A 24,680-nucleotide genomic window follows, 5' to 3' on the forward strand; every position below is an offset into this window, starting at 1 on the left:
TTCCTACCGTATAAAAATGTATGGTAGGAGGTAGTCAATGTAGTACGTAACTTTATTTTTATTTTGTATCGGGTTGTTCGAGAGTCCGCACTGCTTTACTGTGAACTCAATCTTTTCAAAATTTTGTATATTATTCGTATCTATAGTATAAAATATATAGTGAGTGAAGTATTTTTGTGATATTGTTCAGTTTATATTCAATTTCCTCATAGAAAACCTGTTAAGTAAGTAATCAGTAAATAAACACATTGTTACATGTTTAATTTTCAACGATAAAACCATGTTAACATTTTTAACATATAATATTTTAGAGATTTATAAATATGAGATTTGAATTTCCAAGAATCAATAAATTTTAGCTGCTGCCAGTTTCATTATTTCCATGTTTTTTTTGGTAGTCTATGACAAATTAAAACATTTCTCAAGATTTCATTGGTATCTCAACAGACGTTTACCGAAATGGAAATATCATGTCTGGGCATTTACAGGGCTTGCAACCTGTCATCGGCTGGTTGAAGTGATGACTCTATTTATTACATGACTCTATTTATTTAGAACAAACATATCTTTTTTATCTCCAAAAGAAAACAATTCAGAGAAGATACTTATCTAAGTAAAAATGTGAACGATTGTTTGTTTGATCCCAAAGTTATTCGTGGATTATTTTGAAGTTTTTACACAACGTTTCATTCAAATACGTGCGTATTTTTTATTTAAAAATTTTTTTTTTGAAGAACTGCGTTTTTGGCCGCAATGGCAGCGCCATCTTTAGAGTGTAACAGCAATATAAGCAAAACTTATCATTACTCATGGCGAAAAACGTGTTTCTTGACAACTGCTAAAATATTCTACAATACTTAATACAGTACATAGTATAGGGTGTTTATTTAGAGGTATACAAATTCAAATTTTCCGCAATAAATTGATAGTGGCACCCTCCGTGTGGCATGCTGCGCCATTTTGTTGAAACTACGGCTCTGTCACAGAACTACGGCTCTGTCAGTATTCGTGGTTCTGTAGCGCTCTCCATTGACCGAAACATTCTGGTCGGCATCGTCTTAAAAATATAGGGGCAATTTTATTTCACCTGCCCATAAATCACATCAAACAGTGACTTTGAATGGATGTAAGGGCGTCTCGACAAAGGCTTCTGGGTTTTCACCACTCCAAATTCGGCAATTCTGCTTATTGAAATACATACTTAGCTATTTAACCAAAAATGTGCCTCGTCAGTGAATAAAATTTTGCGTTGAAAAAGAGGATCAAGCTGAATATTGTTTCGGCCCATTCACGAACCTACGACGCGCATAATGGTTATTCAGTCTATTAATGACAAAGCGTGCTTATATTACTACAAATCAAAAGTCAACTGTGATATTGACAGTCTTTAGAAAGAATGTTGCCAGTTTAATAACTGTACCTCTAGAAAAACAACCTTTATAATAATACTCCAAATACCCACCAGTATTATGAAACTGATTACGTGCAATAAAAAATGTGCACTTTCCATTTTTTCATTTAACCAGACTGAGCCACAGTAACGCGTCGTTGAAACATTGTGATTTCAAGACTAGACTAAACTAGAAAATTACACTTAATTTTTTTATCAGTTTTCTCAAATTATTATGGTTCATTTGTAAAAGTACCTAACCAAAAGTAGATTTAGTTATCATACTACCCCGGTTATTTGAAATTCATAGTTAGTCTGTTCACAGTTATTTTAACTCTAGTTTTGTTTTTTTTTTTAATTATATACTGCCAAATAAATCAACTTTACAATCATTTTAACCCGTAAGCTGCGGATCGCATCTATTGTCGTTTTTTATAGAAGTACCGTTGACTGCGGATCGCATGCATAGTCGTTTTTCAACTTTACGTACTTATATCAACACCTATGGATAATTTTTTGCACTTAAATTTGGTTCGAGGTATGGATAAATTAGTTCTCTTTGATTTATTGTCATAAAATATCAAAATTATTTTAATTTAGTGTCAACTTTATCGTGAATACTTCCGGTCGGCTCGTGCTCCGCAGATACGACAGCCGCGTCTTCTATACAGCCGCCATACTTAAGGCCGCGAGTCCGTAAATGTAATATTTTTGTGTAAATACACCATAAAAATATAATAAGTAAAGTGCATTGTGTACTGTGAACATCTATGATGGATATCCGAAAGTTTCACTCCAAAAAATAGGCAAAAATATGCTTTTTTGTCAAAAATATTGTAATGTAAAATAATCCAGCACGGGACGGAAAGTTTGACACTCGAAATCGAGCAGCTTAGAGGTTAATAAAACTCGAAAAACTCGGTAAAATAACTAAGAACAGACTTGTAAGCGTCCCGGTCTCAGTTGGAAAATTGAAACATTTATGTCATTAATTGGTTCGCCAGTCGCATTGAGTTTGAATTAAAGTTTTAGCAAATAAAACTTTAATTTAAAATGTTTATGTCGCTGAGCTCTTATACACTAGTTGCCATTTGCGTCGTTTCATCGATGAAAATTTTATATCAAGTAAAAATTGACAGTCCACAGCGGTTTATTTTTAAATTTCTATGTTTTTTCGTTATATTATCCATTTAGCACGCATACCAGTAGAAATCAGTAGTTGGCAGCTACCGATGGCGCTATAAAATTATAGTAGTTTTCAAGTAAAACAAAGTTCACGGTTTTCCTAATCTATATTTACAATATGACATAAATAAATTTACAAATAGCGCTGACCGTTTCCGCGTATCGATAAAGGGAAAAAGGAAACAAGGAAGTATGTATTGACCATAGATAAAATAGCAACAATCGAATGTGCGATTAAAATAAAGTACCTAACCACGATATTATTTCAAGAAACGTCTGAGACATTACTATTTATCATTATAATCCTAACCGTCCATCAAACCTCCTCCCTTAGTTTTCCCCTCTACCTCCTTCCTTACTTCCTTTTTCATTTGCCCTCCTTATTATCATCTTTTGTAATTTATGTTTTTTTTTGTACATAAATTTGTAATTTATGTTTTTTTTAATGTTCAAGTACTATCTACACTCTGATTGCAAACAGCTATTTATGGTATCAAACGTTTTGATCAATATCACTAGTCTGTTTTTGCTTGGTTTTAAGATATTGCTTTTTAGCAATAAGCCCGCCAAAGTACTTATTTATTTTCCGTACATGAAATTTAAATAAATAAATAAATAAATATTATCATGGCAACATTATTATTTCGTACTAGTAGCGCTATTAATATTCCGTATTATTAGTCCGCCTCCGTGGTGTAATGGTTAACGTGTTTAGCTACCGTTCTGGAGGTCCCGGGTTCGATTCTCAGGAGGGGGGGGGGGTGATAATAAACAATAGTTATTTTACACTCTAATATTTATTTAATATTACCCTGGACTGATCCGTGAAGCGCAGGAGTGATCACCTCGTCTTCATGTAAGTAACGATCAAGATAAAACTGCGTAAATACGATGCAGTGCTTTATGCACCATTGGGTGCGGATAAGGGTTTAGATTAGTAGCGCTTACATTGTACATTTCTTTTATAAAGGAGGTATTCGCAAAAATACTACTCAGTAAGCGATCGGCTGCGCGAGAACACAGACGTGCCTCTGCGCCCAATATTTTTTTTTATATAATATACATATCGGCTGTCCAAACTCAAAACACAGTAAGGGACATTTTTTTGTAGTATGTTTTTTTTGCATTTTTGGACTAAGTAGATTCTACTTAGTCAAAAAATGCAAAAAAAAACTTACTACAAAAAATATCCCTTACTGTGTTTTAAGTTTGGACAGCCGATATATTGAATTAGATTTTTTTAATGATTTACATATATTAAAAAAATATTTATCATTTTTAACTCCTTTCCCTTTAAAAAACTCTTTTCTTTTCATGGTTTTTTGTAGGTATATTTATTTCGAAGAAAGGCTTATTTTTTACAATACAAAAAACAGTGTTTTAACCCTTAATTACTCACACGAAGAATATTACATAACTGCCCGCATGGGGTCACAGGTGACCCCAAATTGTATGAATAATTTTTATTGTTTGTGAAATATAGAAATAAATTAAACATTGTTTATTTAAAAATAAAATAAATTTTTTAAAGAAAATTTAGTTCCGGGGTATCGAATACCGTCCTCATTCTATCCTTCGCTCGAGTTCGCCACATATACATATAATACTTTCTTAGTCGTTCTCTCGTTATCCATTCCACCACAAAAAACTCTTCTTAATATTTTTAATTAGCTCTTGTTCAGGTTAACATTCCTTTCCTAGCTTCGTTTTTAATTATATCGGGTTGTGGTCCCGTGGTTAGTATCGCAGACTCTTAAGTCAGAGTTTCTCGGTTCGAACCCACTCTACCACAATTTGATATCTATTTCTAATAATGAGCCGCTTAGGCCCACAGAAATAGTATGAAATTGAAATATTTGTGTAAATAATAAAAACACCGATATTTCTGTTATTAAAAAAAAATACAATGATTTTCCACACGTTCGTCTGACGGAGAGCATTCAACATTTTGAACAAACCAACATTTTTATATACACTATATTTGACACGATATACACTATATTTGATATACACTATATTTGTCCGCCTCTGTAGTGTAGTGGTCAGCACGCTCGGCTACCGTTCTGGAGGTCCCGGGTTCGATTCCCAGGGGGGGTCAAATAAATATAAGTGATTTTTTCACTGTAATATTTATTCAATATTACTCTGGACTGGTACCTGAAGTGGAAAGGCTGATCACCTTTCCTTCATGTGTAAACGATCAAGATAACACTGTGTTTATATGAAGCAGTGCCCTATGCACCATTGGGGTGCGGATAAGGGTTTTAAAAAAATACATTTATTTGACATGAATTACAAGGTTTAAAATCTAACTTCTGGATTTTGTTTCTTACTATTTCGATCAAAAATCATTCTTATTTTAATGGCATCTAGATTTCCACAAGGTTATGTAACCTAGAAATTCATCTATTTTTACAGCGACAGTTGTGAGTCTTAGAATATTAATGAGAAAAAAACTAAAATACGCGCTATTTTAATTTCGTTTAAAACTTACGACGATCGCTCGCCATCTAAATTTAAATTATGTTTGACGAAAAAAGCGAAAACAATAAATTAAAAATACTGCGTTATTTTTATCGTAAATTCATTTAAATGTGACGGGCGATCAATCTTACTCCTTATTTGACAATTCACCAATTACCAATACAGTTTGATATTCTTCTTTTTCTTATATTAGATATAAATATATGTTTTTAAAAGAAAGTGACTCCTCCTGTGATGTTGACGCCCAGCTATCCTTCCATCTCTATGAGGGTCTTCCGGTAACCCGGTGGTATCTCGTTAGCCGCAAGGTATGGGATCCTTGATTCGTCCATCCCGTTGATATTCTCTCCAAAGCCTTCTTCTTTATCTACTCCATCGTACGATATCTTCGGTCTGGTCTGCCTAATATCTTCGTTCAGAATAGGCATTTGTCAGGATGTTGGGTTCTTGGCTAATTAACGTAACGACGTTAATTAGCCAACGTTAATTAATGAAACGTCATTAATCGTTAACATTCTTATTGAAATCTGTAGGGAAGAGAGGGGGGTAGGAGGTTGAACCATATACATCAATAAATAGAGCCGCCAATAATTTAGTAATGACACCAACATTAAAATAACTCCATCGTTTCTGTGACATCATTCATTGCCAACTTACGAAAATAACGTTTTTTTCGAAGACGAATTTTCCAAACGAAAATGATGAATAAACATATTAATTATATCGGCTGTTAAACACAAAACGAGTCTAATGCAATCCTTTATAGGTTAAGTATGTTAAATTAGATATTCCTCCCGTCTGACAAAGATTCATTCTGTCTCTGAGCGTCCTCCCTGTGATGGCTTTTCAGATTTTAATTTCCGATGTTCCGAGTAGGTTTTTGATTCTGGTTGTATCGGCTCTTGTTCCCACCGCATACGTCATGATTGGTCTTATATATTCTGACTTTACTCTCTGTTTTCATATGCTTGTTGGTCCAGACGATATGTCTGAGGTAACCAAATGTGGCAGCTGTTTTGATAACTGACTTAAAGTTGACAAATCTAAATGGGTTTTCAAAGAAATGAACGTAAATCTGGGTGTAAAATAGTAGTAAATGGGGAAATTATGGAACAGTTAGATGATTTCGTTTACTTCACTGGTACCTGAAGCGGAGGGCTGATCACCTTTCCTTCGTGTTAACGATCAAGATAACACTGTGTTTATATAATGCAGTGCCCTATACACCATTGGGGTGCGGATAAGGGTTTGAATTGAATTGAACGTTATGCAGAATCTGGTTACAAAAGTGAATAATTTGTGCAAGGAAAGTGATTTGCTGATGAATGTTGGCAAATCCAAAGTCATGGTTTTTTATAAGAGTCGAATGTAGATCTGGGTGTAAAATAGTAGAGGCAAAGATTATTTGCAAATGCAGACTTGGCATTCTATTCTCTCTGCCTACCTCAAAGAGGAAACGCGGTAGTGGTTAGTTAGTTAAAGTAAAAATAACCCTTTTTATGTATCCCAGTCGGGAATTGCACCTTGGACTACTAATCCTGGTCATGATTTTAACATTTTTATTTTTACATCATCCCACATTTTTTTAATTATACAAGTTCACACTTCAATAGTGTTGAAAGCAACAAACTTCATTGTAACATAATACTTTTTGTTCATATTAAATATCGTCAGATAATATTGTTTTTTTTTTACTGTACCTGTATGAAACTCGATCAACTGATTCTTGTGGCTTCGTTCTCAAATAACGTATCTAAGTATAAACAAATAATGGATTCTACATTTTGACATCTCACACAGATGAAGAAGAATATGGAAGTCTGGGTATTAACAGGGCTTATGATCTGTAATAGGCTGGTTAAATGATCACATTACATAAGTGCAACATTCACCATCTCCATCCATGATAGACAACCACACTATTATTATTTTTTTAATTATATATCGTCCAAGTGACTCTGAAATCTAGTTACGGCTTATGCAACATCGCTTATCGTGGCCTTACTTATGCTTTAACTTTATAGCCTATACCTACTCGTGAGTGAATTTACTCTTTATGTTTACTTACTATAATTTCTTGTAATTCATGAATGAAAATTCTAGGCAAAAACACTTCAATTTTGGAACTACTATATAATTGATCAATCTCACGACACAGTTCATATGAGTTTACGACAGCCATCTATGTTGGATTGAGAAAAGCTTTAATTTAGCAGAGACACTTTTATTTGGATGCAAGGTCCGAACCCCGGACTATTTTTACATACTAGAAAACGCCCGAAAACATGATTCTAAATTTTTTATGTTACTTATTATTAAGTTATTTTTATTATTATCTTTAGATTTAGTGGTGTCTTATTTAGAAAATATCACAAAACGAATGAGAATACAGTTTTAAAAAATATACGTGTTCACAAATCTTCGATCACAAAATCCCAGATTTACGAACAAGTATACATACTCGAAATGTTGTGAATGCATTTTTTATGTTTATCAACATTTTTTTCGATGTATTTGTTTTTTTTTCCTCTTCAAACCGTTGCTGCACCGCATTGTTCTTTGTTGATGTTGATCCAATGTTGATAAGGGGAATGGATCTTTGTCAGACGGGAGGAATATCTAATTTAACATACTCAACCTATAAAGGATAGTATTTGACTCGTTTTGTGTTTATAACAGCCGATATAATTAATATTTTCATTTATAATTTTCTCTTGGAAAATTCGCCTTCGAAAAAAACGTTATTTTCGTAAGTTGGCAATGAATGACGTCACAGAAACGATGGAGTTATTTTAATGTTGGTGTCATTGCTAAATTATTGGCGGCTCTATTTGTTGATGTCTATGGTCCACCCTCTCACTCCCCCCTTCCCTCATATTTGTATAACACAAATGGTAGTGTAGTGGTAAACAAACAATCCACACTACGACTATTACAGCTCTATAAACCATATGACGTCATAAAACGTTCGATGACGGAAATTTGATGGCGTATGTGAACGCACGTTTTTCGTTTTATTCAAATATCTAAAGTTTAAACCTTCATATCTCCCTTAGTGCTCTACAGATAATAAGAATGTCACCGATAGTCTTGTGATTTTTTCATATTAATTTATTAGCCAATAATCACACATCGTGATATTTATCCATTGTCTTGAGGTATAACTATTGGGCAGCTATTACTTTTTCAGTTAATGATTGGTATGGTATTCGTTACTTCTCTCTGTTTATATTCCTTCAGCTTATGTTTATAATGTCAAATTGTCAAATATATCAGGAGCTAGAAATACGCAATCAAATTTGTTCACTGATTGGCTTCATTGTTTGGCTGATTGGGTGATTAGCTTCAAATGATCTAGTCCAAAAACCAAATTAAGCAACGACCTCTTTTGAAGAAGCTATTATTTAATTCCATCGCCTATGTCTAGCCATATTACTAGTATTGTCACATACTTATACTTAGCTTGTTCAATTAATACGTAGACTGACGTCATAAAACAAAATTTACTTTATTTACGAGTTACATGTCTGGTTCCCTTCAAAGTAGTCACCTCCCCGACGCACACACTTATCCCAACGGTGTTTCCACTTTTGGAAATAGTCAGACAAATGGCTGACAAATTTTAATACCAAATCATGTCAAAAACAAAACTTGAGAGGAATAACAGCCATTTTAATTATTACCAAAAGAAAAATTGTTTCAACTGCGTACCAATAAATTATGATATTTCTCCGTTGTTTGTTTACGCCTTCTTTTCTTTTTCAGCAATCTAAAACAAAGATGGCCGCGGATTGTGAAATAAATCTTGAGAAGGAGTTTTCTCCCAGTATGTGGTCGAAGCGATTCTCGCACAGAGACGAAGTTATACAATATCATGTGCAGCATGCTGAAAAAGGTAAATTAAAAATAATTTTTTTATGCAAATAAGATAAGAGTATAAAAACAGTATAGAAAGATAAAAAAAAATTGTCATTTTCACTAGACTGGACTAGGTTGACTGAAGATATCATTTCTTAACGATGTTTTTTTTAAACAAAATAATAATAAAAAAATCGATTATTTCTTATTTGACTCGTTTAATTTCCTAATATTTCGTATTATTATTTAAATTCAGCATTTAATTGTGATTTATATTTAGTTCATATTGTTTTTAAAAAAAATATAATGTAAACATTATGCATAAATATAACTCTTCCTAATAATTGAATGTATTTTTTTTAAACAGTGAAATAATTTAAATCCATCAAATAGTTTTTTTTAAATCATGTTTTACAATACATAACACTTGCAAAGCTGCAAAGCTCGACAAAACGAATGTTCGATCGATGTCGAAATTCAAAATCAAGAAATATCAACAAAGAATTGTAAACAAGAGGAACAACAACGAAGAGACAGACTAAATTCCACTTCTTCGATGTACGACCAAAAACCGACAATGAACGGATCGGAATGGAAGGAAAACACTATAGACCATACCAAAAGAAAGAGAGAACACGAATATGCATTCGTGCGAATATTCGCCCCGCCTGAACCAGCCATTATTTCAGTAGCGAAATAATAATAATTTGTATTTTTCTACACACACATTACCCTGTCATTTAATTAAGGTGTTCTAACATTACCATATCACACGTGGTGGATTATGTATACGTTAATATAAACATAACTAATAAAGCTAACATCAAAATAGGATGCTCACCCTTTGCAAACTTTTACCTCATGACACGCTTTCTCAACGAAAACTGTTTGTTTACGCGTCACACTCTTAGCGCGTACTGCTCTAAAATCTTTATGGTATGTAACTCTATCTCAAATCTATGGTACAAACGGCACCCGTCGGAAGTTGGTCGCGAAGCACGGAACTGCATAGTTCAAATTTGACATTTGCTTCTCCGAGTTGTATTTACTAAAATATATTCGATCGTATTTGCGTCAGCTAGTGTCACCTCTCTTAAAATGTCAAACAAGTATATTTTTATATCCGTAACTTTTCTACACTTTGGTCGCTCGCAAAGTTAATACAAAGTTTCCTTAAAATCGTCGTTTTCGCGAGTCTGTTTTGTACGCCATCCCACCATCTGCGTCTTTTTATATAATTTTTTTTTTGAGATTTTTTTGTCAAAAATATAAAAAAATATTTTTGTTTTCTCTAATTTTGTGCACATTTTTGAAAGAAATATATCGTTTTTTTTTTTTTTTAATTAAAAATTTTTTAAAAAAAATGGCGCCACCTTTGAAGAGAAATTCCATTTCTATCGAGCAAAAACTCGCCGTCCTCAAACTGCACGGAACTGGCCTCAAACCCATGGAAATAAGTCGTCGCCTCAGTTATCCCATCACAACTGTCCGGACTATCATCAAACACAGGGAAAGAATAAAGGACTACGCCAAGTCGGCCTCCATCCAGTCTTCCACAGTGGACATGGGCGCCATTAAATACCTGCCCAAACTCAGAATGGAAGGCGCACTCTCTATCTGGGTAAACAAGCAAGTGGCAAAAGGAGTCCCGCCCAGGCAGTTTGAAATCATGAAAAAAGCCAAGGAAATGTACGAAGCTATCTGCAAAGAGGAAGGGTGTTCCCAAGGGAAATTCAACGCTAGCAAAGGATGGGTCCACGCATTCACAAGACGCGCTAAACTTACAATCAAAACAAGACCGGGGAAAAAACAAAAAGAACCCTTTCAATCAACTTTAGAAGCGTTGAAAAATGATGTAAAATTAGGGTCGTTTTCTCCTCAGCACGTTTTCAACATCTGCGAGACAGATTTTTACTGGAAGAGGTTGCCTAATGACGCATTGAGTCATCACTCGTTCGCGGAAAACCGCGTCGCTCTCATCGTGGGAGCCAACGCCGCCGGGGACTTCAAGCTCAAACCGGCACTTGTCTATCACTCGGAAAACCCGCCAGAGCTAAGAGGATTCGCCAAGAACAGCCTTCCCGTCGCGTGGTTGGCAAACAGAAAGTCCCGCGTTACGCCCGTTCTATTCCAAGATTGGTTCTTGAACTACTTTGAAACCGCGGTCCGGGATTACTGCGAGCGGAACGACATAGAAACTAAAGCTCTGGTCATTCTGGAAACGCGAAACAGCCATCCGCCCAACTTAGACGGGCTCTACCAGAATATCAAAGTGGTGTACTATCCGTCGGAAGCCATGAAAAAAATCCAGCCGATGAATCAAGGAATTTTAAACATCTTAAGAGCTCACTATTTGAGAATACAGCTGACGAAATTGAAGCAGCAATTGACCGCCCCGGAGATGGAGAAGTACTGGTTGAAGTACGATATCATGGACGCTATCGAGAATATCTCCGAAGCTTGGGATGAGATCCCTCAAAACACCATCAACGGGTTATGGCGCAGAATTTGGACCAAAGTCGTCGTAGACTATAAAGGATACGCATCGGCCTCTCAAGAGATAGCCAAGATTGTCGAACTGGCCAAGGCCTTGCGTTTCGAAGAATGGAGCTCTGGCGAAATCTCGAGTTTCATAAAAACTAACGAGGTCCGTCAAGAATGCGACTCGGACGGCAAGTGGAACGAAGACCAAGACGACACGAGCGACGACGAAGTCGGGGAGTTGAAAGAAATGAAAACGCAAGATTTGGAATACCTCTTTTCCCTGGCGGACAAACTCATGAATGGCTTTGCGCGGATTGACCCAATCAAAGAGAGAAGCATGCGAATCTGCAAAGATATCAAGAATGCTTACAAATTCTATAGCGATATGTACGAACAGAAAATAAAACAGAACTCTGCTCTCAAGACTGAACTGAACCAAATAAAAAAATCACCTATTCTTAAACGAGAAATAATCTACCCCGAAGATCCATTTGAATTATTAGGTTTTCTGAAAGAAAGAAACATACATGTTTAGCTAGTTATGCTTATAATAAAATATTTTTTATATAAAATGAGATGTTTTATTTCCATTATCTTACATCATCACATTTTCCTCAATTTTTTTTGGTATTTTTTACTTTCCTTTAGTCTTTCTTCTGCATCTCTAGCCTCCTTGCTGAAGGTTGTGACCATCCTTACTCCTTGTCTTACACTGTACTGGTGTCATTCACCTCTCTCGATACACTAACTTCCACATAGCTCTGGCCACTGATGAACCTGTACTACTGCTACTACTTTTGACCATGAGTATTTGTTTTTAAATTTATCAGACACTCAACGGATGATTATCAATATATGTGATACTATAGGTATTGCAACAGACAAAGCATCTTTCTTTTATGCAAAAGAAGATGGAAGTATGAACTAATTTGGAATGAATCTCACTTATATCCAATTAAGAAGAAAAACTTCGTAAAATCCATGTCTGGGAAGAAATGTTTATAACATTTTTTATAAAAATAAGTTTAGTATAGTAGTATTATCCACAAAGTTTGTATTATTATCTCTTTCTGTATTCTCAATCCTGTGGATTGGTCTGCAGCAGCAAATGACACCTCCTTCGCCATTCCGGTCTATGCGAAACCCTCTTCAGCTCCTCATACGTTGAACTGCCCGTGTCCTCATACAAGTTGCTAAGATATTCGCAGTGTGGGCGTCCTCTAGCATTTGTTCACTCAATCAATCATACAAAAGAAAAAACACAATGATCATAAGGGGAAAAAATATAAATTAGAATTTAGAACATGTTATATCGCTCACTCCTTTCAAGAACGTCATAAATCAAAAAACTTGATTTTTCAGGAGAACGTTTTTAAAGTTTAAAAATATAACACAATGTTTTAAAAATAAATATCAAGCCACTTACTGAACTTTTTACTGTGCAACAGATCTTTAAAAGTAAATAAAAGTTTATCTATCTGATTATTTTGTAGAAACGCTTTAAAATTATATTTAATACACATCGCTCACTCCTTTCAAGAACGTCATAAATCAAAAAACTTGATTTTTCAGGAGAACGTTTTTAAGGTTTAAAAATATAATACAATGTATTAAAAATAAATATCAAGCCACTTATTGAACTTTTTACTTTGCAACAGATCGTTTTAGGTAAAACTTTGAAAAATATTTAGTATATTTAAAAAAATTATTAAACAATACCTTTTCTTCTAAATGCAAAAACAACATTTTCTGCCCTTTAGCGGGTAAATATTAAGTTCAAAATATGACTCTTTTGCTGGGATATAGTACATTTTCTGGGAATTCCGAAAACATGCACAACTGAAAATTGACGATTTTTTATTTATGACGTTCTTGAAAGGAGTGAGCGATATGTGATAGAAAGCACTATAGAGCACTCAGAAAAACTTTGATAACTAAAACAAGATTAAACATTGGATTTATTTGAGGGCATGTAGAGGACTGGAACCCGTTGATGCAATGCTACCATTGCCTGGGATTTGGGCATACTGCAGTAACATGTGAACAGCTGATGAACAACCCTATATGTATGGCATCTGCTGAAGAATATAAAACTAAAGAATACACAAACATTTGGGCACAAGCTGCCATAATTTTATGTAAACAAACAGTGAAATTCTATTAATATTATCAATTGTATCGGACACTGGGTTATTCACCCTACGGATGTGACTTCAATGTGAGACACCTAGATATGAAACATGTATCGTTCTTCCCTTTTTATCAAACAATAGGCAGAAAGATGGCATTCGAGGATCCAAAATAAATGATTTATGAAAAAATACTTTATGAAAAGATATATATGTAGTGATTAGTCATATTTTCTTATTTTGTTTTTACCTTATGTTTTTATATTTTCTCATTTGTTATATTTTCTCATTTTTTATATTTTCTCATTTGTTTATTTTAAATATGCTTCTTACCTTATGTTTTTCTAATTTATTTCTTTTAAATATGCTTCTTGTGCCCATTTATTATAACTGTTTATTATTTTTATATTTTGTCATGTATTAGTTTTGGTTATTTAAAAAAAATCTTTTTTGTAACTTTATTATTTGTGTTCCAGTCTTGTTAACCTAAATCCCATGTCCCAAAATGAGAAATAGAAATTACTCATCGGAATATTATATGTATGACTTACTTACATATGTATGAAATATGTTTTGAAAAATAAATAAATGGTGAATGTTACACAAGTGTATAATGGACGCTCAGATCTTTCATAAAAAAGGAAGAACGATACACATTTCATATTAAATTGAGACACCTTTAAAATAAAAATGCTACTAAATTACTCATAAAGTATGAAGCAAGCAGTCCCAAATGCACAGTTAGAGTTTGTATGAAATGCCCTAACCATTACTGCTTTTCTCCTAGTCCTACCTACTATTCCATCTTCGTTTTCTTTCTCGTATAGCGGTAACATCCTTCACCCTGGGCTCTTTTACTTACCTCATCTGTATCACATAAAATATATACCTTAGTTTTCATTTTGTTTCCGCACCTCCCCTTATGGATGATAGATAAAAAAATAAATAAATATGATAAATGGAAGAAGAAAAAGTGCAGATAGATCACATCCTCTATGGACGTGTTTACCGGTGAGATCTCCTTGATGTCAGATCCCAAAGAGGGGCATTTGCAGTGATTACAAATTGGCTATCGAAAGTCTGCAGCTCAAATGTCTCCACGAAAAAGAATCGACCCAGACAAGTAAAGAGCCCTGAAATTCAATTGAGATTCCAGGAGGTGGCTGGACGTCAATACATACATACATTATACTTGTATCCAGCAAAAAGCTGATCCTCAGTGTATCTTTGTTGACCCGATTCAGGCACACTGAGACAATCTCAAATCGGCTCTAAAATCTTTGGCCAAGAATGAAGGTTCTCGGCTCCAGGACAGGAGGAAGACTTTGTTGGATGTCTAACGATACTTAAGGCAAGATAGCTGAACAAGCAAAGTTAAAAGACTGAGGGACAGTAATTGTGTCGGGTTGTGGTCCCGTTGTTAGTGTTGCGGACTCTTGAGTCCTATTTGGTACCTATCACAATTTGATACCTACTTTTAAAAATAAGCCGCTTAGGCTCAAAGAAATAGTATGAAATTGAAGTATTCTTGTAAATAATCAAAAACACAAATATTTATTTTATGTATTAATTTAAAATCTAACACAGATTTTTTGAGTCTACTAAGTTGTATTTTATTAACAAAAACACATAAAAAAATTCTACTGTGACAATTGTTTCGCCTTGTTAGGGCATTATCAAACAAATGTGAAGATCAAATGGACTACGGTCCTTATGTAGCCATACAATTCAAGTGACAGTTTTAACACGTGCAGCAATAATTTATGGGAGACAACAGTAGCTAATAGGGGATGTAGGTACGTACTCTTATATTTATTTTCTGGGAAAGGAATTATTTATTCACATGGCAATTTTTTTAGAGAATTAATGTTTTAAAACTAAATACAAAAAAAAATTATTTATCTTTTCTTAAAAAAAATATGTGACCTCACCCTCAGAGACGTGAAAACTGTATAGTTAAACAATCATGTAGACAGCAGCATTAATCTTAATCGTTAATGCTTAATCATGCAAGTCTAGCCGGTGCACTAAAGGAGAAAGGATGGAAGGTGACCCAGGAGAGGCTACATACGCTCTCCAGCGGGATCAAGCTAAAGCCCAACATAGTTGGCACTCGAGGTAACGATGTAATTGTCCTTGATGCCCAGGTAGTATGCGCGACGTTAGGTTTATGTAAAGCCCACTTAAAGAAGGCAGAAAAGTGCATCCTCGATAGGACTGATCTGAAGACCAAACTTACCGAAGCAGCTGGACGTGAGTGAATGACGTCACGGTGAAGACGGCGACCCTATCCTGGAGAGCAGTGTGGTCCCCCATCCTTCATGAACTGGAGGACGTTCAATAGAACGACGAGCCGCAACAATCACCCACGAATGAGCCCAGACTATGTTAGAAGAGGAGGGGGGTTGGAGAGAGTCGGGGTCGGCTAGCTCCTGACGAGAGACCCGCGGCCGAGTTACTTGCCCAACGCGTGTGTTTAGCACGATAAACCTATTTATCTTTATAAAAACCTATTTAAACTTGGAAATCCTTAAGCATTAAGACAGCAGCAGGTACCTTGGTGATTGGAGCGCTACGTGCAGCGCAGTCAAGGGATAACTGGAGAAGAGTCATTGCTTCAATTGCTGCAATCAGGCTGCTCAAAGAAATGATAAGTGGAAATGAATTCAAACAACAAGAAAGATCTGAGGAAAGCCCTTGAAAGATCTGAGCAATCTTGAGTACACAGTAATGCTGTTGTAATTGTTGCCTCTAATCGAGGGTTTTCAATCAATTGTCAATATGGTTTATAGATATTCCAAACACATGGGGCTTATAATAAATGTTCAACCCTTGACAATGAGTAGACACCTCATTGAGAGGGTCGAGAGTTTCAAGAACTTGGGAGTGTACATAGCAGAAAATGGCAGCCTTCAAAAAGAACTGGGAGTGCGTTAAGGACTTGCAAGCACTGCAGTCAACAGTATAAAGACTGTCTGGAGATCAGATTTGTACTCGGTGAAGACCGAATGCCGCCTGTACAATGTCTGGGAGACATCTTATAAAGGCCCAGAGCAGCTGTGTACTTAGCTTTGAGACCAAATGTCTAAAAAGAATTTTAGATGTGCCTTGGTTTGACTTTGTGAGGAATGGGAAATACAACGTACGATACAGCAGCCCATGGTCACAACTACTCAGCGTTCCTCCCAAGAACAGCCATCAGCTTGCCTCTTTTGCAAGGCACTAGATTAATTTTCTTTTTTTTGGTTTACTTAACTTTCAAGGAATTTTGAAATCTAGCTACGACTCATACAACACCGCTTATCATGTTCCTAGTTAAGCTACAACTTTTATAGACTATTCCTAAGTATGTGTGGTTTTACTCCTTATATTCAAAATTACTATCTTCTTCATCTTCAAACCCTTATCCGCACCCCGATGGTGCATAGGGCACTGCATCATATAAACACAGTGTTATCTTGATCGTTAACTCAAGAAAGAGAGGTGATCAGCCCTCTGCTTCAGGTACTAATCCAAGGTATTGAAATAAATATTAGAGTGAAAAAATCACTTTTATTTATTTAATCCTCCCCTGGGAATCGAACCCTGCACCTCCAGGATGGTAGTCGAACGTGCCAACCATTCAGTACGGAGGTGGACAAAACTTCTCTTCTTCTTCTTTTTCTAGATCCTAAGGATCTGTTTGTGCCTCCGCTTGTAGGTCTTGGGATGTTGACTCCCAGCTGTCTTTCCATCTTTTTGGAGGTCTGCCTGGGGGTCTGCGTCCTTCAGGGATTCCTTGAAGGGCGATACGTGGAAGTCTGTCATCTTACATTCTGTTTACATGATCATTCCAGTATCCCCTTCGTTGTCATCCCCACCTCACAATATCCTCGGTCTTACACATACACAAACCTACCATACTATAATTTGATATAATTTTTGAGTGTTTATTTTTTTCTTTTATAGCTTTTGCCTTTAAGAATTTCCTCGCCAGTGTCACTAAGCCCTAAGTATGAGAGCACTAAGCATAAACAGTGGACTTGTGTTAAGTACTGAAATAAGTAAACCAATACTATTGTGTGAATTTATTTTCAGTAAGCTGCGAGATTCTGACACAACTGAAATACGAACTGGATATTCCTTATGGCGACACTGTCAATCAAAAGTTGGACATCTTGGGAACTGATTTACCCCCAGGTAACTGACTGATGTGAGGAATCATATCAGCAATATGTTTTTTTTTTAAATAACTACGCGTGTATTATTTTGAGAAATAAAAGACTTTGTGTTTTGATCCACTCACATTTTTATTAACCAACTAGTTTCGGCAACAACCTGTTGCCCTCTTCAGGGTTTAATTTTTGACAGCAGGTTGTTGCCGAAACTAGTTGGTTAATAAAAATGTGAGTGGATCAAAACACAGTCTTTTTATTTCTCAAAATAATATATCAATATGATCCACAAAGTTAATGTTTTCAATATTCAAAACTTTGCATGTATCTATTATATAGATAGATAAAAATGTTTTATAATAAAAATGTCAATATTAATTTATTATTCACCAATCGCTTTGAAATTTGTACCACCGGTTTTAACATGTTTTTTGAAAATAGCTTTTTTAACTGCAAAGACATCTATTCAACGTAACAGCAACACACGCAATGCTAAAAATTTCTCATGGTGGACAGCTTGCTTCTTGATCACTTTTCAATTGCATTGTTGTTTTATAGATTTTTTAAATTTTCATCGCTTCACAAGCATCGTGCAATTAAACATATTAGAAATGTGTGCTATCTGTTTTCTTTCTTTTCCACTAACCAGACTTAGCCACAACAATGCTTGACTAGTTCAAGTATAATAAAATATAAATATTAAAAGTTTAAGTAAAAATTGTACCAATCAGATGCAGTTCCTTGCACACCATTGGGCGTGAATTAAAATATCGGGACATTATTTATAATTTTTCGGAATATTGCATTCCTCCTCTATTCCTTATTTGCACCCAGTGGAGTAAAGGGCACTGCATCATATTGACACGGTGTTATCTTAATTACAAAAAGGCAATGTTATCTATCCAGCCTCTTCAGGTACCAGTCTAGGGTGCTAAGCCTCTCGAGTAGTAATATAGTAAGATATTCTCTCTCTGGTCTCAATCCTGCGGATTGGTCTGTAGCAACAGATGACGTCTCTTTCGCCATTCTCACAAGCCCTCTCCAGCTCCTCACACGTCGAGCAGCCCATGTCTTTAGTATAAGTCGCTTAGGTATTGGCGGCGTGGGCGTCCTCTGGCGTTTATTCCCTCGATCGTCCCCTCTATTATTTTGTACAGGAAACCCTCTTGTCTTAGCACGTGGCCGATCCATTCGGCGCATCTTTTGGAGATAGTCGCGGGTAGGTGCTTCCTTTCTTTGATCAATCGTAGTACCTCGTCGTTGGAGATGTAGTAAGATGATGGAGTAAGATATTAATGACAATGTTGGGTAATATATCGGGTGATATATCCAAAATTAAACAAGGTTTATTGGATTGAATTCTACATTTATTTATGTATATGTTAATATGTGACGCGTTTCGTCTTATTAAGACATTATCAAACACTCTGCAGTTACAATAAATATATTAATGACATTATAAAAAATGGTTTGTTCAGTAGGTAAAACATGTAACTAGCCGATATATGATTTAATTCTTTTGTATCATCAATAAGGGGCGTTGGTAGTCCAAATCCCGACATAATCTAGAAATATTGGAGAAATAATCGCAACTCCCTAAATGTGGGACTACACGCTATCTGACCTGTTATTTTATGACCCCACGGTTGGGGCGGTATGCATTAAGAGCTTAACGTTTACCACTCTGTAGGCCAGACACTCTGGCCCGTATGATTCTAGTAGGCAGCTCCGTGGGCCACAATGTCTGGCCCGGCGCAGGTATAACTTTAATCACTGATTTCTCATTACCCAAGTATATTCTACCAAATAATATTTCAGATAAATACAGTTAATCTTAATCAACATGGTCATACGAATTGCCAGACAGAGTGTCCCAAAATAAGGGAACCAAAATATTTATTTTAATGGTAGAAAAACGTCGCATTTTTTTGATCAGAGTAGCTGATCAGTTATGAGAAAAAATGGTCAGAGTGGAAAGGGTTAAAGAAATATTTGAATGAAAAAACACGGGATCTCCAGCACGGTAGCCAAATGCACTAACCATTTGTAGTGACAAAGGCTGACATAATGGAGGGAGCTATTCTTCTACTGTTTGTGTCATGTCAGGTCCCCCTGATGTCGACTATCACTTGAAAGTAATTGTCCTTGTCTTGGGCAGCTCTAAACCGTACCTCAACGGTCCTGATCCCTGTCCAATCTCGTATATTCCGGAGCCAGGAGATTTGTCTTCTGCCCATACCTCGTCGACCCTCCATTAGGTACAATAGCTTGTACTTGTCTCCTCTTAGCACATGCTGGGGCAGGGGCTGGGGGATAGGACACCTGTGGAACCAAGGTCCGGATATCAATGATATCACTCAGAAACTGTCTCCCTGCTCTTGCTCTTTGGAGCACACGAGGGGGCTATATTATGATTGAAATAATTACACACCAATCGAGACATTTTGCTTTTTTATAGATGCCCCGATTTTAGTATTTGTCCATGGGGGCTACTGGCAGGAGCTATCCCGCCCGCAGTCACGCTATCCCGCAGGACCCCTCTACAAAGCCGGGATCAAGACAATCATAGTGGGATACGACTTGTGTCCCAAAGTCTCTCTATCCGACATCGTGCAGCAAATTGAGAGGGCGACCAAATTTGTGTTTAACTATGCGGCGAACCAGAAATCAAAGTAAGTAAAAGCGATGCAGCGGTTCTTCTGTATTTGGAGTCTTGTCTATGGTATTATGTAATGCTAATGGCAACACCAACATGTGGAAAGGAGGAGGATAAAAGTACACCATGCTCTCAGTGGCATGCACAGAGTTTTTAACTCTATCCACGCGGCTCGCATAACCGTTTGTGTTTTTACAAAACATTCCCCACACGTGGCTGATAACCGTTTGTGTTTTCACTTAGGTCCAAGTTTCGAACCTCAGTTCAACTTGGAGGGATTTTTTCATGGTGTGGAACTTTGGATAAAATAATACGTCAATCCTCGGCCTTATGACATCTGTTGAAATATCTGACTAATAATTTGTAACATCGCAAGGATAAATAAAAGAACAGATCCCTGATTTTTCTTGCGGTCGGTAATTAGTCCGCGCCATAATCATGCCCCATATCTGTCTCACTCTCGACGCTACGCATCGCCAGTGGGTAAGAGTGACACACGATGCGTGCTTTGATTTATTTATGTTACAATCTTATTTGTTTATATTACGATATATTTCAAGAATAATGTGACACAAGTGTATTATAGAGTACCAAAAAGGCACAATGAATCCCATTGAACGTTTTTGTTTAGGAAAATAAATCGTTTCTTAACTAAATACATGATAAAAGTAATCATTTTAAAAACGGCTAAATACCGCCGCGTACGGGCGTCTCTCAGGAACAAAGTTGACGCAGTTAAAAGGTTAATGAAGGTAGGTTACTGCCTACGGGTTGGGTAAGGATAAGGCGTAGTAGGCACTGGTCGTGTTTCTATATGGAACGTGGGTAATCCAGAGTAGACACTGCTTTTCTGCCTATATTCAATGCACACCTCTGCATGTGTCACAAAGAATAATATCGATAATAACTGCGTTTGGTTATTTAACTGAAAGATTCCTTCACTGTTTACAATTATCTCTCCATACTGTTTCAATGATTCTCCGTGTGCTAGGAACTTAAGACTTGTCTTATTTATTTGTTTTGGCAGTCACTTTGTGCTAAGACATGATTAAACTATAAATAAAACACTTGAGTATTATACTGTTATGACTAGTCTCGGAAGCTACAGCAGCTTCCATTTACGGCTTTAATTATAAACAATATTTTGAGTGTCCAAATTTTTGTTCACAAATTATGGGTTTGTGTCCACTGAGGAGTCATTTATATTGATATATCGCTCACTCCTTTCAAGAACGTCATAAATCAAAAAACTTGATTTTTCAGGAGAACGTTTTTAAAGTTCAAACATAAAATACAATGTATTAAAAATAAATATCAAGCCACTTATTTAACTTTTTACTGTGTAATAGATCTTTTTAGGTAAAACCTGAATATTTTTTTTCCATTTGAAAAATATTTAGTATATTTAAAAAAATAATTAAACAATACCTTTTCTTCAAAATGAAAAAATAACACTTTCTGCCCTGTAGCGGGTAAATATTAAGTTAAAAATATGCCACTTTTGCTGGGATATAGTACATTTTCTGGGCATTACGAAAACATGCACAACTCAAAATTGACGATTTTTGATTTATGACGTTCTTGAAAGGAGTGAGCGATATATCAATATAAATAATAATTTGGTCAATTTGTATAGCACCATTTTCATAAAATACTACCTCAACGGCGCTTGAAGTAAAAAAGACTTGGATAATAATAGAATGATGATGATAATTATAGACAAAAAATAAAAATCGATCTCGGGACGCGATCGATTTTTATTTTTTGGACTGAGTCTGGAGCAGGAAACAGTAACTGTAACGCCTTCCTCTCGATCCTCATGGGCTGGAGACTGGCCAAGATGTTGGACAGGATGCTCCCTGAGCGATGGTCACGCTGGAGAGCAGCTTGTTGAGCTCCTTGTAGATGGCCAGCATCCAGCTTCCAGACTAGCACAGTTCAAACGGGACTTCGCTTTTATTCTCTATTGCCACCCTTCCGTGACCCAATATGATTTTTGTCTCTGGGGTTTGTGAACAAAGATATTTCATTCAAACCCTTATCCGCACCTCAATGGTGCATAGGGCACTGCATCATATAAACGCAGTGTTATCTTGATTGTTAACACGTGAAGGAAAGGTGATCAGCCCTCCGCTTCCGGTACCAGTCCAAGGTAATATTGAATAAATATAAGAGTGAAAAAATCACTTAAATTTATTTGACCCCCCCTGGGAATCGAACCCAAGACCTCCAGTACGGTTGCCGAGCGTGCTGACCATTACGCTACGGAGGCGGACAAAGATACGGGCACACAAAATATTGTTTATATTCAAACCCATAGATGGAAGCATCTGTAGTCCGAAACTAGTCGTAACAATATAATATTGTTGTCATATTTTTTTCAGGGGAGTATACTTTGCTGGTCATTCCGCCGGAGCCCACCTGATAGCCAAGATGCTCAGCAACGAGATGTTCATCAGCTCCATTTCCAACATGGACCTCTTCCAAGGAGCCATCCTGGTCTCTGGCATCTACGACCTGACCAGCATCATTCACACTTCCGTCAACGAGTGCCTCCATCTCACGCTGGAAGACGCCAAGCGCCTATCACCGCACTTCGACAGCTACTTCCACATCGTCAACTTCCCCCTCCGACTCTACATCCTGGCCGGGGAAGACGACAGCTACACCTTCAAGAAGCAGTCCAGAGACTTCTACGATATGCTCATGGAGAGTGGCAAAGTGGAAAATATCCATTTTGAAATCAGGGACAAGATGGACCACTTCGATATCATGGAGACCATCACTGAAGAGGAGAATTATTTCAAGAGTATTCTTGTTAGTGATATATCAAAGTACTTAAATCGTTAGATAGTTAAAAATTTTAGACTGTACCGCCAGACTTAGGGACCATCAACCTTCCAAATTGAGAAATTTTCTAGCGATGAGTGTTATTATTTAAGAATAAGAATATTTAAATATATTGCCTATACCCAAATTAACCAGCTACCTGACATATATAAAATAGAACCCATTCGGGGATCCAAAATAAATGATCTGAAAAAATACTTATTTATTTTTTTACAAAAATGATAATAAAATTAGTATATAACCACTCACCGAGATTTTTACGTCTACCGGTTTCGAGACGTACCCGTCTCTTCGTCAGGACAATCACTACCACAGCATGCAAACAATACTACCCTTCACCACCATAGCACCATTTACACACTCAAAACTACACAAAATGTCTAACACATGAAGTGAAAGGAGTGGGCGGGATTCGAACATCCTACGAGTATATAAGTTGATTCGATTACAGGTCTAATTTTAATGCACATTTAACCTCGGCTCGTAACGCATGTCTGTATTGAAAACTATAGTGCATGTTGGTCTTCGGGTCGACCAAAAATCGCATGTGTTAGACATTTTGTGTAGTTTTGAGTGTGTAAATGGTGCTATGGTGGTGAAGGGTAGTATTGTTTGCATGCTGTGTTAGTGATTGTCCTGACGAAGAGACGGGTACGTCTCGAAACCGGTAGATGTAAAAATCTCGGTGAGTGGTTATATACTAATTTTATTAACATTTTTGTAAAAAAATAAATAAGTAAAAATGACTAACCACAAAGTAAATGCTTTAAGTATTAATAATATTGAGAATATGAAAAAATACTTTATGGAAAGATATACATGTAGTGTTTATCATATTTTCTCATTTTGTTTTTACCTTATGGTTTTTTTTATATTTTCTCATTTGTTTATTTTAAATATGCTCCTTACCTTATGTTTTTCTCATTTATTTCTTTTGAATATGCTTCTTATGCCTATTTATTACACCTGTTTATTGTTTTTATATTTTGCCATGTATTAGTTTTGGTTCAAACCATGGAATCAAAAATCATGGTTCCTTTGAGAATCAAACCATGGAACCCGACATTTTGGAAGAGGAGATTCGAGATGCACTGAAAAAACTAAAATGCAACAAGTCCCCCGGCAATGACTGCATACAGGCCGAGCTTCTAAAAGAACTAGGGGATAAGGGCATAAAAACAGTGCTGGATCTCTGCAACCTCATATGGAGAACGGGAACATGGCCTCAGGAATGGGCAGAATCTGTTTTCATTCCTCTTCACAAAAAAGGCTCATCCAAAAAGTGTGAAAACTATAGGACAATAGCACTTATCTCTCACACCAGCAAGATAATGCTATATGTTCTAAAAGCACGATTACACAGTTACATTGGATGGCAAATACCAAAGGAACAAGCTGGTTTTGTGAAAGGAAGAGGAACAAGAGAGCAGATCCTCAACATCCGCCAAGTGATCGAAAAAAGCCGAGAGTTCCTGACGCCAACAGTTTTA

At 36.2% G+C, this 24,680-nt stretch overlaps 1 protein-coding gene across 1 annotated transcript; it reads left to right on the plus strand.

The window, feature by feature from the left end:
• The first annotated feature begins 36 nt into the window (after positions 1-36).
• Positions 37-23,300, plus strand: KFase (kynurenine formamidase). Its single transcript, XM_088272904.1, has 5 exons — positions 37-224; positions 8,825-8,954; positions 17,608-17,709; positions 20,143-20,356; positions 22,725-23,300. Exons 2-5 carry the CDS (start codon positions 8,840-8,842, stop codon positions 23,188-23,190), a joined length of 897 nt encoding a protein of 298 aa, XP_088129030.1. The 5' UTR covers positions 37-224; positions 8,825-8,839; the 3' UTR covers positions 23,191-23,300.
• The last annotated feature ends 1,380 nt before the right edge of the window (positions 23,301-24,680 follow it).

The sequence above is a fragment of the Brachycentrus maculatus genome, unplaced genomic scaffold (genome assembly GCF_059751285.1).
Source record: "Brachycentrus maculatus isolate JH-2025_06_01 unplaced genomic scaffold, ASM5975128v1 h1tg000531l, whole genome shotgun sequence".
NCBI lineage: Eukaryota > Metazoa > Arthropoda > Insecta > Trichoptera > Brachycentridae > Brachycentrus > Brachycentrus maculatus.

Bases quoted from the DNA above. Each gene is read 5' to 3' on its own strand.
- KFase (XM_088272904.1), top strand. From the start codon at position 8,840: ATGGCCGCGGATTGTGAAATAAATCTTGAGAAGGAGTTTTCTCCCAGT. The intron at 8,955-17,607 runs GTAAATTAAAAA...ATTTATTTTCAG, and splicing joins TGTGCAGCATGCTGAAAAAG to TAAGCTGCGAGATTCTGACA. The intron at 17,710-20,142 runs GTAACTGACTGA...GCTTTTTTATAG, and splicing joins GGGAACTGATTTACCCCCAG to ATGCCCCGATTTTAGTATTT.